General features: G+C 36.7%; 1 protein-coding gene across 1 annotated transcript in view; it reads right to left on the bottom strand.

The window, feature by feature from the left end:
* Positions 1–18,249, bottom strand: part of PCLO (piccolo presynaptic cytomatrix protein) — a 366,748-nt gene that overhangs the window by 143,287 nt on the left and 205,212 nt on the right. The window contains exon 7 of the mRNA XM_089917758.1: positions 2,430–4,617. Coding sequence (XP_089773884.1) covers positions 2,430–4,617 — 2,188 coding nt within the window. The remainder of the gene's footprint in view (positions 1–2,429; positions 4,618–18,249) is intronic.

Here is an 18,249-nt window from a genome sequence, read left to right as displayed (position 1 = left end):
TTTCTTAATTACCCAAGGAATCCAAGATTTCAAAAGAAAAGCAGACCACTGTTCACCAGAAGAAAAGTGATATGCTTATGAGATATAAACACAAAGAAAATAGATAACATTTTAAAACATACATCTTTTAAAGATAATCACTACAATTCACACACATAATATTACATATGTAATTCAGTTTGTTATAGTTTTTCTTTGTAGAATTCTATATCAACATGATTTTTATGACTAAATTTCTTGTCTGCTTAATTTAAAAATACATTTTAACTCAATTTGACTTTGTGTAAGTTTCATTGTAATTGTTTACTTCTCTGGTGTCATCGTTACATATTTCATAATTTTGTATGCTGCATGATGTCTCATCCAAATTAGTTTAAATAATTTTCTGGAGATTAACATGCTTTTTTTTAAGCTGATGATATTTCCAAATACTTACCAAATTGTATTTGATAAGTATTTTTTGATGTGTCTTAATATTTTATCAAGTTTTCATAGTCTTTGATGACTATGAGTAGACATCATCCAAAGATATGAGAAATTAAAATTTGGTTATTTTTACATGGTTGTATGTAAATGACTGCCGTATTTTGGAATATCTAGAAACATCTGTATGTCTGGAACCATGATGGCAAAACATCTGTGATGAATAAATTAATTTCTCAAATTCTCTCCAGGTATATGTTCATCATGCACACACAGATTTTAGGTGTTTAGTTATGTGATTGACCTGTTAGTTTTTATTTTACTATTTTACAGATACAATTATTGAAGAGCCTTTTTATTCTTCTGTAGCAGTCATTATATATATATATTTATATACATATATAATGTGTGTAAAATGTGGATTGTGAAAAAAGAAAAAAGTAAACGTTTCTGCATTATATAACTTACTTAACTATGTAGATTGACTCAAACAATCGGCTAAATAAAAAAAACCACACAGAGTGTTTTATTTAATTGGCTGGTTATCAATAAAAAATGGTCAATCCAATAGCCTGTAGAGAATAAAACAAATCAGGAAGTGGATAGTCTCTTGGAATTTCACTAGAAAAAGCAGTCTCTCCTCCTTCAGATCCAGTGATTACCTCAGTCCTGATCAAACCTACATTTGAACTTCTAAAATCATATTGGTGTCTAGATACAGAAGAAAGAAAATCCTTTTCATGAAAACATATTTTCCTCTAAGTCCTCAGGGAAAATGTCAGATTTAAAATAAGAGATGTTCATGTTAACTTAGTGTTTTGCACTCTCTAAAGCCATGAAGTAATACATTTTTATTTGATGAGAAATATTTTATTTTTAGGACTCAAACCACACCTACATTCAAATGTATATCACAGAGGGGGGAAAAAGAAAAGAACCAAGTGTCATGAGTCCTCTTGGCATGGGCAAGACTTCACATCTCTGTACCTGTCCAACCCTGTCTTCAAATTTAGACTTGGTCTAGGTCATTTTCTAAAATCCTTATGGTTCTACATGATTAAACAAAGAAAATTACCATGAACCAGTTTTTAGTTAAGTATGTACTTGCCATAAATCTCTTGTTCAATATGAAAAACTAGTAATGACAATTTAGGTCAAAAAAAAATGGAATAATGCAAAAAGCAAAGCCATGGAAAAGGCTAACTGAACACACAAGGAAGGCTTCAGCTCAAATAGCTAAATTCACAAAAGCAGTGTACAAATTTCCAATTTTAAAATCTAAACAATGCTTCATACATACTGACAAGCATGTGGATAATACTGTTATTTATTGTCAAAACCATGCTTAGTACTAAGCTTTCTAGTGTGTAATGCAAAATGTACAAACTTGTCAATTATGACATTCATAATGAGAGAGATTAAAATACAAACCTTTTATTTAAGTAGAATTATAAAACTCTACATTATGTTAACATTAAGGACTTATTTGAAAGTTCTCAAAAAGAGAACATTCTCTGAATTAACGAACACTGATCTCACAAAATGACATAAATAATTTTCTATTACAGAGTCTAGCAGAATAGTACTTAATGGCTCAAAACCTTAATCATTTCACAAACTGAAAGAAACTAATAACTTTAAAAATGCCTTTTAAAAAAATAAAAGAAACATACAATGAAAATATTTCCAACTATAGATTTAAAGGATGACCATATTTTATTGACACAATTATTTGGTAATGGTTTTGGAAAAGTGGACACCAAACAAATCAAGCAAACAACCAAGAAACAACAGTAAAAGAATAAACTAAAAAGAAATAAAGAAGAGCATGCTACGAAATCTATACACAAGATAAAATTTCCATTTACAAGAAATAAAATAGAAGTAAACATGCAAAAGACGCACCAAGAAAAGTAGAATACGTCCTTGGAGTAGGAAAATTAAACATGCAGAAACACAAGAGTTTGAGTTTTGAGAGTAACAAGGTAGTTTGAGGCCCAATTTACCTTCACTGTCTGACATGGCATGTTGGAAGTCATCCATGATGAAAGCTATGTCACGATCGTAGCCTCGAGTCCGTGATTCTTCTCTCATATGTTGTTGAACTTCAGGCAATGAGTGACTTGATCCAAACTGATCCCTGGTGTCTGCAGATATTGGTGGCAGGGGTCCAGCTGCAGCCCTGGCCATTCCCATTGGCTGGCCAACAGGACTGAGTGGACTTTCCTCTTCAGAATTCTGGGCCACAATTGGTATTCTTCCTCTACTCTGGCTAATCGGCAAACTGGTAGGCTTAGTTCTGCCAGAGGGTGATGCATGACTAAAGGAAACATCTAGAGCTTCCGCCTCTTGAGCTTTCAGTCTTAGAGAAGAGCTGGAAGAATCTCTTTTAATTGATAAATCAAGCCCGTAGACAGAGGAAGGTCTGGAAGAAGGTCTGGACCTGCTGCCACTGCTGTATGGCTTATCTGCTTCATCCTGCAGAGCTGACCGTATGGTATTTCCTAATGTGCCCAGCCCTGTGCCAAGAGATGATCCCAAAAATTTGTGTTGGTCTGTAATATTTTTTCTGAGGCCAAAAGTGATATCATCTTGAAGAAGCCTTGCCCTGGAAGAAATGCCACCAATAGATGAACTGCTAGAAGTCATATAGCTCGAATAATCAGGTTCAAGGTCTCTACTTTCTTGAATAGGTGAAAATTTGGACATTTTAGGGTCAATTAGTGATTTCTTATGCTTTGACTGCTTTTGATAAAGTATGGCTGCTGGTAGTTGTTTTGCTGCTTGTTTTTCAAGTGTGAGTCTACTAATGCTATACTTTTCAGATTTTGGAAAATGTCTATAGCTAGTATCGGCATGGTAATAATGGGAAAGACCAGCGAGGTGATCTAAGCTCTCTGCCCCTCTACGGAATTCTTGTTTAATCTGATGTTTCAGAAGCTTTAACTCATAAGGATCCTCCATCGGGTCTTCCTCTGCTTTCACATAACTATGCAATCTGGAAGAAGTCTGCAGAGGTGCTAGGAAATCTGTCACTTCTTGAGACCTACGTGTCTCAGTGGTTCGAAGGAGACGGTCTGTTTTTGACAGGTCTTTTTCATGAAGGCTAAATGCAGTGCTTAAAGCGGCTGTTCCTTTCGTAATCTCTCCAATGTCATCAATTAAGACATAATTTCGTGGAGTATGATGGTCAATATCTGCATAGAAAGAATCTGCAGATATGCTTGATATTGGGCTGCTTGCCATGCTACTTCTTTCCTCCAATCCTATTCTCAAGTCTAAGCTGTTGTACTTACTACCAAGGTGGGAAACAGCATATGTATTATCAGTAGAAACAGGTGCTATCATCAGGGGTTGGTTGCGAATCACCTCATAGTTTGAAGTTATCTTGGGCTCCAAATATAACGCAGTTTGCCGGGGCTTTTGTTGTATTACCATCATCTGTGATGGTAACTGATAAGCAGGTTGTGGTGTTGGTGTAGGTTGAGCTTGAGGTGTGAAGGACATTGTTGCCACAGCTTGGAAGGTTGGCTGAGTCTGATAAGGTGAAACTTCCTGATGGTACAGAGTCTGTTGCTGGAAGTGGGACTGTTGGGTGTATGGGGTGGGTGCTTGGGTAGGAAGAGCAGGGGAAGAGTATTGGTATTGGGTATAAGGACTTGTAGGAGGGACTAGCTGAGATTCTGTTTGGGTTTGTGGTGGTATAAACTGGCTGAACTCAGTTTGGGGAGCAGTCCTCGGTCGTTCTATGCCATGCTGACTCTCGATTCGGGCGGGTCTGGTGCTGCTGACCTCACTGTCAGACATGTAATCACGATCCTCAGCTACTCCCTGGAGGTAGGCTCTTTCTCTCTTTTCCCTCTCCTTTAACAATGCCTCTTTCCTCCTGTTAATCCCCATTTCCAGGTACCGTAACTTGGCATCAATCTCCTTCTCTTCCTCATCAAGTTCTGCTTGTTTCTTTCTAAGCTTTGCAGATTCCCTCTCCACAAGATCGAGCTCTCTGTCTATATCCTGGAGAATCTTGGCTCGTGCCATCGTGTTGGTTCTGCAGATCCTTCTCCTGGAAACTGTGCCCACAGTGCTGTATGTTGACTGAGTTCCTGTGGAGGTCTCCTCGGGAGGTGGGTTTGGCAGAGTTCTCTTCACTTTTTTCTGAGTGCCAGAGGGTGTCGTGGTTTGAGAACCTTTTGTCTGTAATTAAGTAAACAAAATACTTAACAAAATATCATCAACGAAAAAAAGTAAAACGTCAAAAAAACCATAATTTACATTTAAATAAAAGTGAGTTCATATATGTTTTAGCTATGAGTGCATAATAAAATTAAAATTCTACACATAATTCCAAGTATTAGTCACAAATGCAGTTAACTGAAAAATAATTTTCCTCTTCTTGGTAAATTGATTATTTATTATTACAACTTTGTAACATTAGAAGTGAGTTCTGAAATCAAGCACAGAGTACACTGCTAGGCAGGATTATATTTTAGTTAGACTCTCAGGAGAACTCTTAAAAACTCATCTTCCATCCTATTGAATATACATAGTATTACTTACTGAAGGTACGCCCAGAGCGTTCGTGTTAACTATCTAAAGGTTAAGTTATATTTGTTGAAGATGCTCATTGTGCTGTTCAATTGTTTGCTTCTATCTCCCCGTTCCTACTTTCACCCCCTGAAGTGACTAATTCCTATTCCAATCATGAAATGTTTTGAAATGAAATCCTCTCATTTGCTACTGTCTCTTTTTCCCCAAGAGTTATCTGAACCAATTTCCTATTTAATCTTTCAATATTTTTCTGACTATTTGAGTTTTCTATTTTCTTTCAATGCTATTATTCTTTTTTTTTTTGGCAGTACGCGGGCCTCTCACTGTTGTGGCCTCTCCCGTTGCGGAGCACAGGCTCCAGATGCGCAGGCTCAGCGGCCACGGCTCACGGGCCCAGCCGCTCCGCGGCATGTGGGATCTTCCCGGACCGGGGCACGAACCCGTGTCCCCTGCATCGGCAGGCGGAATCTCAACCACTGCGCCACCAGGGAAGCCCAAGACCGTGAACTTTTATTGCCTTTTTACTACTCCCAAATTTGTTACCTTGGTGTTTTTTTAATCTGTTTTCTGTTATTTTTCTGCTCCATTTATCGACCTAATTGTTTAATAGAAATAATCAGAAGCAATATCCTAAAGGTCAATTGAGGTTTATGTGTATTTCTGAAATTTTAAATGTCTGAATGCAAATTCACAATGAATAAATGTTGTGAGTTTGTAAAATATGGCAGACTGATTTTGAAATCATAGCTTATTCATCCTCACAGAGAAATCTCAAGGGGAATTGGAACCACAAAAGCAGCTGTTTGGCATGTTATTTATTCTCTCTCACCCTCAATTATTTTCATTGTATTTAATACTCACAATCAAGTCATAGGCTTGTTATGAAGAGCAAATGAGACCTCTGTGTAAAATATTTAGTACTCATTATAGGCATCCATTAAGTATTATTTCCTTGTAAAATCCCCTTATTTCCACAGAAAACTGAGGAATTTGGTAAATTCATATTCCAAATATTTTAAAAAACTGTTTTCTTAATAAATAAATGCACATATTATGTTTTTTAATATCAACTGACCATAATAAAATAGTAATAAAATCTTACTACTTGTAATTTTCCAAAATACTAACAAATATATGTCTTCTGTTTTTAAAAAGGTTTTTTCACAATAATCTTCTCAGCTCTCTGAATATAATGGAGGTCAATAGGAGGCTGAAATTAATGATTGTTTCTTTTCCTAGACTAGCATTTGGAAGATTTGGTATATGCATTAAGAGTTTTCAAATTTAAGATGTTCATGTGTACTACATGATTGTGGTTGTGAAATTGTTTGAGAAAGAGCGTTTAAGTGTATTACTTTGAAAGTGTAATGGCATTGCATAATATGAAGACATTTGAAAAGTCTTACTTTGAAAGTAAGAATTCTCCTCCCTACCAAAGGAGGTTAAAAATGCGCACGAGGGCTTCCCTGGTGGCGCAGTGGTTGAGAGTCCGCCTGCCGATGCAGGGGACACGGGTTCGTGCCCCGGACCGGGAAGATCCCACATGCCGCGGAGCGGCTGGGCCCGTGAGCCATGGGCGCTGAGCCTGCGCGTCTGGAGCCTGTGCTCCTCAACGGCAGAGGCCACAGCAGTGAGACGCCCGCGTACCGCAAACAAACAAACAAACAAACAAATAAAATATATGAACACTGGTTAGCATACTCCTTTAACTTTGCAAAGTTAGGATGGAGGATGAAGATGAAGCTGTAAGATAAACACAAGGCTGCAAGCTGGAAAATATGACTACACGTCCTTCCTTGAAAAAGGACTAGAAGCAGAGTTTCACTCTCTGAAATGTCAACGAAAGCATTAATTCACCTTCCAGGGGTCTCTCTACCCCAACATCTACAGTTTCCAGTTTTGACACAAAATAGCAGTTGAATATAAAAATATTCAGCATTCTATTCTATACATTGTATCATTAATAATGTGCTCCCAAAACAGACCCATTATTTACCACCATCCCACCCTTACCCCTACACACAGCTAAAACATTCCAAATGTTGAGTGCAAGGGCTCAGTAATTTCTATTGCTTTAAGATATACAAGAAAAATGAAAGACAACGGAGGAGTGACCTGTGAAAATGAAATTCTAAATGATACCACTCATGGAAAAATACTTTAAAAACTGATAAAACATCTAGAACCCACTAGGCATTGCAATAAGGCACAGTGCCTGGCACACACAAAATAAAGCCATCAAATTTCTTCAACTAGAGTACTGTGGAATAATTTCATAACTATTTCCATGAATCAAACTCAAAACAAGCAGTATCATCATTGCTATGAAAATATCACCGAATCACTGAAAAAATATAAAGACCTTTATCAATAAACAGTCTTGAGTCTCTACAGCTATGGGAGAGAATTTACCATTTGTGAATGTACTTGAAATTTTTTTTTAAGTAGCTCTTTAATTACTGTAATATTCTAGTAGCCAGAAAAAAGTGAGAAACTGAAACACAAGACGTTATTAGTCAGAAAATAAAAACAAAGTAATAGAACATATTTAAAAGTCACACACAAGTTATTTTTCAAAGTCTAGTAGCAGAGGCAAAAATGTTCTCCAATTAATATTGTGAAAGCGGCACTCAATATTTCATCAGGCATCTTTAAGCTTTTCCTTGATGTGCCTCTTGCCCCAGTTTGTCTTGTTTTCTTGCTGAAAGTCACTGCTCTTGGGCTGGCAGCCAAGCAGAAAACTAGTTTCCACCTCACTGGACAGACGCATCAGAGATGTCAGTCTGTGCAACACGTATTGCCTTCTATTTTCTGGAATGTCCCAAACAGATTAATTTCTTTTCTCCTAAAATCTGTATAAGGTATCTTAGAAAGCCCTCTTAGAAGTTTTTAAGGCGATCATTTTTTATACATATGTATGTGTATGTATTTCTCCCTCCTCCCTTCTATCCCTCCCATCCATCCATCTTTGTTGTTTCTAGGTTTTACATTTTCATTAGAAAAACACATTTCTGTGCAAGACTACAGATATATTTCTTCACTGGTGTGTTGCTTCATTCAAAATTACGTTTTCTTGATCATTTTCCTAAGAGAAAAGAAAATGCTTAAAGGTACTGATGACCTCCTTTTTCTTTTCCTTTTAATCTCCCAACATCCAGTTATTACTATGTTTAAAATCACTCTTTTTGTAGTTATTACTTCAAAAATTTATTGGGGCAGCAAAACGTATTTTGCCTATATGCTCTTAGCTAAGCAGAAACAAGGTTTGATAACCAGTGAGTATAAAGAGAAACAAAGAAGTAATTTAAAAGCACTGACTAACCTAAAGGCTATGAAAACATGATAGCATAAGAATTAAAATCAGATCACTGGAAAATAAACACAGATACCTATTTTCTCATTTCTATACCATTTAACTTTTACATAGTGCTGCTGGACTAGGAGACGGAATGCTATGAAGAACTAGCTAACGTTGACTCCTTCTTCAAGCGCAAATCCATTTACAGTTCTAACATGCTACCACAAGATAACGACTACATCCCTTTACCAGAAAATGTGTTAATGGTTTATACGAGCAATCTGAAGTGGAAAATTAAAGTTAATAAAAATTTCCAAGAATTAACTTGAAAACTTACCCTAAAACATAAATGTATATTTAAAAAGTAAGATACATCTCTTCCACCTGCTTTCTTTTTTTTCAGCATGCTGAATATTATAGTATTGCCTGCCTGTGACTTACTTCATTTTGAGAACAAATTATTGATCCACAAAGAGGGATTGTAGTGATTCCAACGCTTCCAAAAAATATCTCCTCATTTGCATTTCTCATTGACAATCTCTCATCAGAACAAAAATAATTGTATTCAGAACAAAAATAACTGTATTTCAAATGCTGTAAAATGTAAATCTCTAATTATGCTACAGTTTTGTACATGGAGTATTAGAATGATGATTGATTACTATGTGATATGTTTTCCAGCACTTCAGATCATTAGCAATTTAAGGAATGATTCAATAACTACCTACCTAAAGCCATGAGAAACATCATGACCTTTTAATAGTGGCACAGTCTTTACTAAATTATCTTGAGATAATAAAGATAATTTATGTTTAGACTCTTGAAATGCCTAACCACAAAATCACAGGAATCTCTGTTATTGTTTTTTCTTCCTTTCTCATTGATTTATTATCCTCTGGCCTATAAAACCTTGGAACATGACATTAAAATACTTCCAAGCTGCTTTGACCTACATGAGTGCAGTAAATAAAAATAGTTATTTTTCATAAACCTAAATCACATGAATAGCTTCCCCCAAGTTAAATTAAACAACAAAATTTCCTTGGCAAGGAGGACCATGGTCCTTCTTCCATATGAACAGGAGAACCATCTGGTTCTTTAGAAGACAGTGCTATTAAAAACTGATAAAGGATGGCAATTAAATTAAGTGGCAAGAAATACTTTTTTTGGTCTTCTAAGATGATAAAGCTCATGCATGGACTTATGTAAATTCAACAATATTTTTTCTAAGTGTTATTTTAAGAGGTTAACTTTTCAATCCTTAATTCTATAAATTCAGTTACATGAGAACAGAGGTATACTTTGATGGGTGATAAGATGATTTTCCAAATGGATAACTAATGAAACCTGAGCTTATTGACTGCAGTGCATTTGAGTGAGCATTTACAGGCATCAGCTCATGCCATAAATGGAAGAACTGGTTGAAAGCGCCGCAAAGAAGCTTATTCTTAACAAAATAACATTGTTTTATTAGAAACATTACTATCATTTTAATACCTATGACACACTGAAGAAATTCATGCACATTTATTAATGTCAAAAGGAGAAATGTCATGATGTTGGGTCTTTCATGAAGTATCCTGAAACTCTCTACAACTAGCGCTTATTAGTACTTTAAACAGTGATTTCAGCTCGACCTTCTAAAAAGTAAATGACTAACCCATAAAAGTAGCCTCTCTGCCCGGAGACTGAGCTCTGTGATTAGGGCTGAGTTTTATCAGAAAAAACACTGGAGGCTTGTCTTGTCCCTGTCATGTTAAAATATACTACCCAACAGGTCAGAAATTAAAATGTGGTCCAACTTATTAAGAGTGATTTACTTATGTAGTAAAAATGGTTTATCAGTGATCCCAAACAATTTTCGTATATATCTTTTTCATTCAGTTGAGGAAGGAGGAGGAGAGAGGGTGAGTATAATCACTTTTAGCTTCAACTCTTCTAATGTTACTGTTTACTCCCTCATAGGGGTTATTTACTGTTCTTCACAAAGTTAAGCTTTTATTTGTCATCTTATAAAATTTTTTCAACCAAAATAAATAGAGATAGCAGTTCTATAATTTAGCTTAAAGATTTCTTACACTGTGCTCAACCATCGCTTTTCTCAACTGTTTTAATTGGAATCTCTAGCAAACTGTTCTTAAGGAGAAAAAAAGAGATAAAAATTCCCTTTGTTGTTTAAAGCTTTAGACTAAGTTACCTCAGTTTATTTAGCCAGTTCATTTCAGGCTCAATTTACCTCACTATACTTGTTCTGGTGCTTTCCTAATTCAAACTCTACACATAAGTCAAGATACAGAAGAGGACCAAAAAGAAAATCCTGTTAAGTAGAAGAAATTCATTTGCTACAAACGGAATTAATATTGGGTGGGTATGGAGGTTCAAAGAACACTGACCTGGACTTCAGATTTCTCATCTTTAAAATATGTAATAAAATAAATATAAAACCTACAGAAAAGAAATGGTTTGGATCTCTACCAAGAAACTGAATTTGAAACTATTTTATTAGTTATATAAGGCTATAAAAGTATTAACTAGCTTATGTATAGATGTATATGTATAGGCAAATATGTCTATTACAAACATGTATTTTTATGTTGAACATAGTGATAAGAAAAAGTAAAGCAACTAGTGGAATACATTTTGATGCCACTATGTACATTATACCTCAAAACTTTTCCAAATTTTTATATCACAATGATTTTAGTTGCTTGTTATTTTATCTCAGTAATAGCACATGTGGCAGATTATAGAATCCTAAATAAGTAGTAATTTTAAAAAACATAAACAGGGCTTCCCTGGTGGCGCAGTGGTTGGGAGTTCGCCTGCCGATGCAGGGGACATGGGTTCGTGCCCCGGTCCGGGAAGATCCCACATGCTGCGGAGTGGCTGGGCCCGTGAGCCATGTCCGCTGAGCCTGCGTTCCGCAACGGGAGAGGCCACAACAGTGAGAGGCCCACGTATCGCAAAAAAAAAAAAAACAAAAAAAACAAAAACATAAACAAATATACAAAAGTGCATGTCCGTTTGTTGGGACGGGATGTACTTTCGAGAATATGTAGGTAGCTTTATGTAGAGTCAGTTTTAAACTGCACAACTGTTCAAAACAGGTAGTGTACTGAATTAAGAATATTATGATAAAATACTTAGGAAGCTAATAACTGTTAAATGATGCTCAGTGTTTTTAAACTGGGTCAGTAATAATCAATGCTCTATTAATTCAGAACTCCCCCGTGTTAAACTAGTAATTCCTAATATTTAGGGTTACATTTTCAGCAAAGGTCTTTCACTGAACATTAGGAACATACGTCTGTTTCTTATAATTATGTTTATTGGCATAGTTTGAAATGTTGACGTTGAGAAAAAATAACACAAATAATCTGATTTTTTTCCCCTTCAGTCTGAAAAGGCTTGCTTTGAAATTAATCCTTAGATACTGATTACAATGAAATAGCAAAGGTTACCTACTGAACACTAGATTGATGAGATCAATTTAAAAGTTTTCTGGTTTTCACTGACATTTGTCTACATGTATACATTCAATCTGATTTTTATCAGACCCTAATAATAATGACCATAAATTATTATTTTACTGCCATTTATTTTGAAAAACACTTTAACATACTATTTCCTATTTTATAATATAATAGTATAATAATATATAATAATATCCAAGATTTTAATCATAAAGAAGAAATATGATAAGAAAAGTGTGCTAGCAATGAAGAGGGTGTAAAAGCTATAGAAAAAAATGAGGCCTCACCTATTTAGAAAGTCAGTCTTTAATATATGAATACTTTTTCTCTCATATATGTAAATACTACCATTATAAAACAGCTTATTTCGTCAAAGTCAGTTTTAATAGACTGGTTTCTTATGTTGCTTTCCAAAGACAGCAATGAAAAACAACCCCTAAAAAATATTATTCTTCAAATCACACTTGGTTATCACGGTCATTATTTCTTAAATCTGTATATTCTGACAGAAATAAAATTGACAGAAATAAAATTTCTCAATTTAGGTTATGGAAATTACTCTCAGAAATAGACATTAAAGGGTTCTAAAAATCTTAAAAATAGCTATCAAAACAGCAATCAGTGAAGCAAAACACATTCTTGTAAAAATCAGCTCATGAATACCATCTGCTTTGCAATAGGATCCTGGCTTAAACTCTAGAACAAAAATACTTTAATAAGGAGTTTGTCTATTACTAAAAAAGCTCTAAAATTGTTCAACAGGTCTAAGGGTAGGAAAAACAGTTTTAACACTTGGCAGTTTATGTAATTTTAAGACCAGACAGAGGTGACAACATTTTAAATGTAGCTTATTTTAGTGCACAAAAGTGGCATGTATCATTATTGATAAAACGTGCTATTTCTTTTGATAGAAAAAAATCATTGCGTTTTTTTTAAAGACAGATAAATCTTGCATGATAAATCTAGTTCCAAACAAATCCTTTGAATTTACACTGCTATTTCTTCCAATGGCTATGACATTCTCTCCTGATTTTGTAGAGAACATGCTACATTAACCTCCCTTTTTTTTTTTTATAACATTTTAACAATTTATTTGAGCAAAAATCCACTTGAGTCAGGCGGCATCCAATCTAGCAGATAGCAAGAAGCTCTGAAGAGCTGTACAAAATGAGTTTTACAGGCAGAGTTAAGTGGGAACAAGGAAGTTATACTTTGCAAAAAGAGTGAGTTTAACCTCCTTTCTTGACGTTTGTGATCATCTGGGGTCATGATGTAAACAGTTTCATTGTGTAAAAGAAAGAAAAAGAGCATGAGAAACACGTTTTGGTGCTCTGGTTTATGAAAGTTTCATAGGTGTGATGCTCGAGGTAATCCACAGACACACACAAAAATACTGGACTGAAATAAATTTGAGAAAGCGCATTGTCATCTGTTCAGCAAAAGAAGAAAAACACAGGGGAAAGCAGAAGGAAAAACTGTAACCCTGAACTACACAAGAAGCGTCGTACGGAGAATGAATAAGATTTTATTTATTTGTTTTGCTTTGTTTCTTTCTTTTTTTTTTTTTTTGCGGTACGCAGGCCTCTCACTGTTGTGGCCTCTCCCGTTGCAGAGCACAGGCTCCGGACGCGCAGGCTCAGCGGCCATGGCTCACGGGCCCAGCCGCTCCGTGGCATGTGGGATCCTCCCGGACCGGGGCACGAACCTGTGTCCCCTGCATCGGCAGGCGGACTCTCAACCACTGCGCCACCAGGGGAGCCCTGTTTCTGTTTTTTGTTTTAGATGGGAGCAAGGAATTGGTGAATCACCCCCAAATTAAAAGCAGTTTGGTGGATAAAGCGGTCTGTTCACTAATTCATCAAATTAATTTACTGCTATAGAGAACCTACTGTGAACCAGGCATTGTTCTGGGCACTGGGGATATAGCAGTGAATATAATTAAGAAAAATCCTCACCCATAAATTCTGGTTGGGGAAGAAAGACAATACATGAAATTATAAAGGAACAGACACAGTACTTTTGATAATAATATGTGATATGGAGAAAAATCAAGAAAGGCATAAGGATAGAGCGTTAGAAAGGTGAGTGGTTTTCATTTGGTCAGTCAGTAAAGGCCTTATTACCTAAAAGAATAACTTTAGAATGGTTATAAAGAACAGGAATCTAAAATTTCTAGAGAAGCACCATTATATACTTCATAGACCATGAAAGGTACACAGTTACTGGGAGATTTGAAATGTTTTTCTACTAACCAATAAGGTAAAGCTCTTTAATGACAGTCAGCAAATTTCTGCTGAGGAAATACAGAAACTGCCAAATGTACCCCCCCACCCCCCACCGTGAGGAAAGGGAATTAACAGAATATCTACAATTGCCAGACTTAGTGATGGGAAGGTAATGTTACTTTCATTCAATCATTACAGATGATTTGGTCACCCTCCACTAGTGTCCACTCATTTTTCATTATGTGACTTCCATAAAACATTTTAATTGAAGAAGTCCACTGATGAAAGTTAGAAAAAAATCTCTGTGTGCATACCATTTTTTCATTACAAAGCTTATTCCTTTCTGTGCTTTTACTAAATCATGATGAAAATACATTATTTTCAAGTGGTATCTAAGTAGCAAGCTCAGCCCCATGGGAAGGAATAAATTCTAAATTTACTTCAGTTGTATCTCTTGGGAATTTTCCTGGGGAGCAATCAGAAGAACTCAAGTAAAAACGTGGTAATTTTTTTCCATCTTTACTCAGAGTTAAAATTTTCTATTTGTAAAAGGAAGCAGACCACAAGATAAAAGTGTTTGGTTATATAAAGTTGTCAAAAATAGAATCTGGCTTTGGGGCTGTGACTTTGATACCAGAGTGATAAGGTCTAGAAAAGAGATATAGCTCACCTCTTACAGACACAGGGGAATATTACATAACTCAATAAAATGATCTCTGATAACTCCCTGCACCACTTATGCCCACTCTGTATTATTTTATGATTTTATGTTAATTAGTGCTAATTTAACCAATTAAATCTATGAGATATCTTAGGGCTAAGCATGAACTCAAAGTGTCAGGGAAAGACTAACCAGATGATATAGACTCCTGCCTTGAAATTTGTGTGTCAAAGGTGTAACCACAGTTCCATGATGGAAAAACTCTATCAGAGTTAAAGGATCTCAGATAGTTGGATTCCTATAGAGTAGGAATGGAATAAATTTAAATCTCTGATGTTTAAAATTGCAGAATTAAGACAAATGTTTGGAAACTCCAGGAAGAGAGATTTTACCCATATGGAAGAACTTTGTAATAATGAAAGCTCTCCAAAAAGCTTGGGAAATAGTTACTAAGAAAAAAATAACTGAGTATGGAAAGAGGACCAAATGCAGACAAAGCAACAAACCATAAAAACAGTCTGGGCTTCCCTGGTGGCGCAGTGGTTGAGAGTCCGCCTGCCGATGCAGGGGACGCGGGTTCGTGCCCCGGTCCGGGAAGATCCCACATGCCGTGGAGCGGCTGGACCCGTGAGCCATGGCCACTGAGTCTGCGTGTCCGAAGCCTGTGCTCCGCAATGGGAGAGGCCACAACAGTGAGAGGCCCGCGTACAGCAAACAAACAAAATCAAACAAACAAACAAAAAAACAGTCTTCATTTGCCTATGAACAAACAAAAAGGGCAATATAGTGCTTTGATGTGTGTTATGGGTTAAAAAAAAAAAAAAAGTCTGTTGGAAGTCCTGATACTTAGTACCTCAGAATGTGAAACTACTCAGACACAGGACCTTTACAGGTAAGCAAGTTAAAACAGGTCTTTAGTGTTGACCTAATCAATAGGACGGGTGTCCTTATATAGAGGGGAACTTTGGACATAGAGACAGACACACAGAGAGGGAAGACAATGTAAAGAGACACAGGGAGACCACCAACTACAAGCCAAGGAACGCTGGAGGCTAGCAGAAGCTATAAGAGAGGCCTGCAACAGCCCTCAGAAAGAACCAACTCTGCTCGCACCTTGATTTTGGACTTCTAACCTCTAGAACTGTGACAATACATTTGTGTGGTTTAAGCTACCTGGTTTGCGGTACTTTGTTATGAGAGCCCTAGCAAACAAATACGATACTTGGGCAAGAAGAACAAAATGATCCCAGTGGTGGGAGGTCAAGCATGAACTCTGCTTCATCCTGTATGTTACCACGGTGTCTGAAAAAGAGCAATGGATGGATGAATGAGATAATGAGTGAATGTAAGCAAGAATAAGTTAAAAAATGAATAAACCTGATGGGGATTTAAATTGGATTTTTTGGGAGGGCAGAGGAAATGACAAGATAGAAAGACAACAAGGGGCTTCCCTCGTGGCGCAGTGGTTGACAGTCTGCCTGCCGATGCAGGGGACGCGGGTTCGTGCTCCGGTCTGGGAAGATCCCACATGCCGCGGAGCGGCTGGGCCCGTGAGCCATGGCCGCTGAGCCTGTGCATCCGGAGCCTGTGCTCCGCAGCGGGAGAGGCCACAACAGTGAGAGGCCCGCGTACCGCAAAAAAAAAAAAAAAAAAGACAACAAGCATGGTACTGAGTTAGCGAGAAGAATCAGAAAATATCCCATAAGCCTCAGAAGAGACTAACAAAGAATAACTGTCAGGCGCCAAGTTTAACATTTTAACCCTGGCCAGGTCACTGGTTTATTAAAGAACCATGATAAAGGCACTAGACTACTCTGGGCTTTGCTCCTTATCTGTAAGGTGGCTGGACTAATAGCTAAATGCTATTTAACTTGTGCTCAGTTGTTTCAAATATCTATTCCATAACATCTTACAGAAAAACCCAGATGAACTTTTTGGTCAACCCAATACATAAAAATAAACGAAGTGGAACTGACACTTTAAGCAAAGGAGGTATCAGTTTAGATTATCAACAGGACTTGCTAGGATGGGTCTAGATTGTGGCAATGAAAAGGTCAGCAGCCAGAGTCTTTTAATGCATGTCTTAACCCATTGCTTCTATGCTTATAATCCTTCCTTTAATACATTTATTCAATAAATATTGAAGGTCTGCTTTGTGCCAGGTGCTCTTCTAGGCTCTTGGGACTACGGAGGCAAACAAAGTAAGATTCATGATCTTGTAGAGGTTATGATCTACTGGAGAAGGAAGATGAGATTTGATTAAATATATATTAATAAGTAATACACACAAATTTAGAGGGTGCAGGGATTCATGCTGATAGACATTTAGAGAGTGAGAGCTTCTTTGTGGAAGTGAAATTTAAGCAGAAACCTGTACACAGGAGCGAGCCAGGCAAAGATCTGGGGAGAGAGAGATCCCAACAGGGGTCCTGGGTGGGGATGAGGTTGGCACATCCAAAGAAAGGCAAGGTCAGTGGTTGGAGCAGAGCGAGAAGGGGGGTAAATGTAGGAGTGACCAATGAGGTTGTGAGTTGGGATCACATGGGTCCTTGTTAAGAAATTTCTAATGTATCCTGATGAATCTGTTGAGAATCTACTGGAGAGTGTGTGACAAAATCTGACGTACACTTAGAAAATCACCCTAGGTGCAGTTCAGAGAATAAACTGTAAGGAAGGCAAGGGTGGTGAGGTCCATGGGCTAGGTAGGGCACAGGGTAAACAAAAAATGATGGTGGCTTGGTCTAAGCTCCCCACAGCCAAGGGAAGTAATCCAAACTTGAACTCAGCAAATCAGATCCCCTGGGACCTAGTCCTTCCTTATCTTTCCAGTTTCACTTATAGTAAACCCCTTCCTCCCCCTCTTTGCTTTATGTCTGTTCACCAGTCTGAACCTTTGCACATCTGTTTCCTCTATTTAGAATAACCTCCATTTTTCTCTTCATGGTCCAACAGAGATCTCACCTTCCTGTTTCAGAACCTCCTCTTTGAAACATTTCCTGGAACTTCCAGGAAGAGGAGAAGTTACTATAGAATCCCATATAATATAAAACTGATCTTTCATGCTGAATTACAAGTGTTACTATGTCAAACTGCATGGTGTAATTTTTTTTTCAATTTTATTGGTGTGAGAAAATTAATGATACAGAAATTATTGAGCTAAACTTAAACTCACAACACTATGAATATCACTTAGGTTATTCTTTTCAGTACAACTGACATTTAGTAATTCATGCTTATAATTGAGAAGCTCGTTTTAGTTTAAAACACTCAAAGAGTGTTTAGAAATTTGCCAAGAAATAAATTTAAAAATTCACATCTTAGAATCAGAGTATCTTAAGTGCTAAAACCGTTGCCTGTATATAAAATGGTCTACCTTGTGTGTGCAGTAAAACAGTATTTTTGAGTCTGCATACAATTATTCCATATTAAAGTATGCATTGAGTGTGACGAATTAGAAAAAAGGAACTCCTGGATTTTGCTCCAAGGCTCAATACTCTTAGGATTTTTCAGGCTCAGAGTATTTGGTAATTCTGTTCAACTTCTCTTACGATTAGACAGTTAATCAGTATCGCTGGTACAATCAATAATACAACTTATATGACCCACTGTATCTTTCATTTT

This window comes from Delphinapterus leucas, chromosome 9 (assembly GCF_059928025.1).
Source record: "Delphinapterus leucas isolate spDelLeu-1000000601 "Yukka" chromosome 9, BTC_Dleu_Yukka2, whole genome shotgun sequence".
Lineage (NCBI taxonomy): Eukaryota > Metazoa > Chordata > Mammalia > Artiodactyla > Monodontidae > Delphinapterus > Delphinapterus leucas.
Note: the sequence above shows the minus strand (reverse complement) of the source record. Positions and strands in the feature narration are given on the sequence as shown.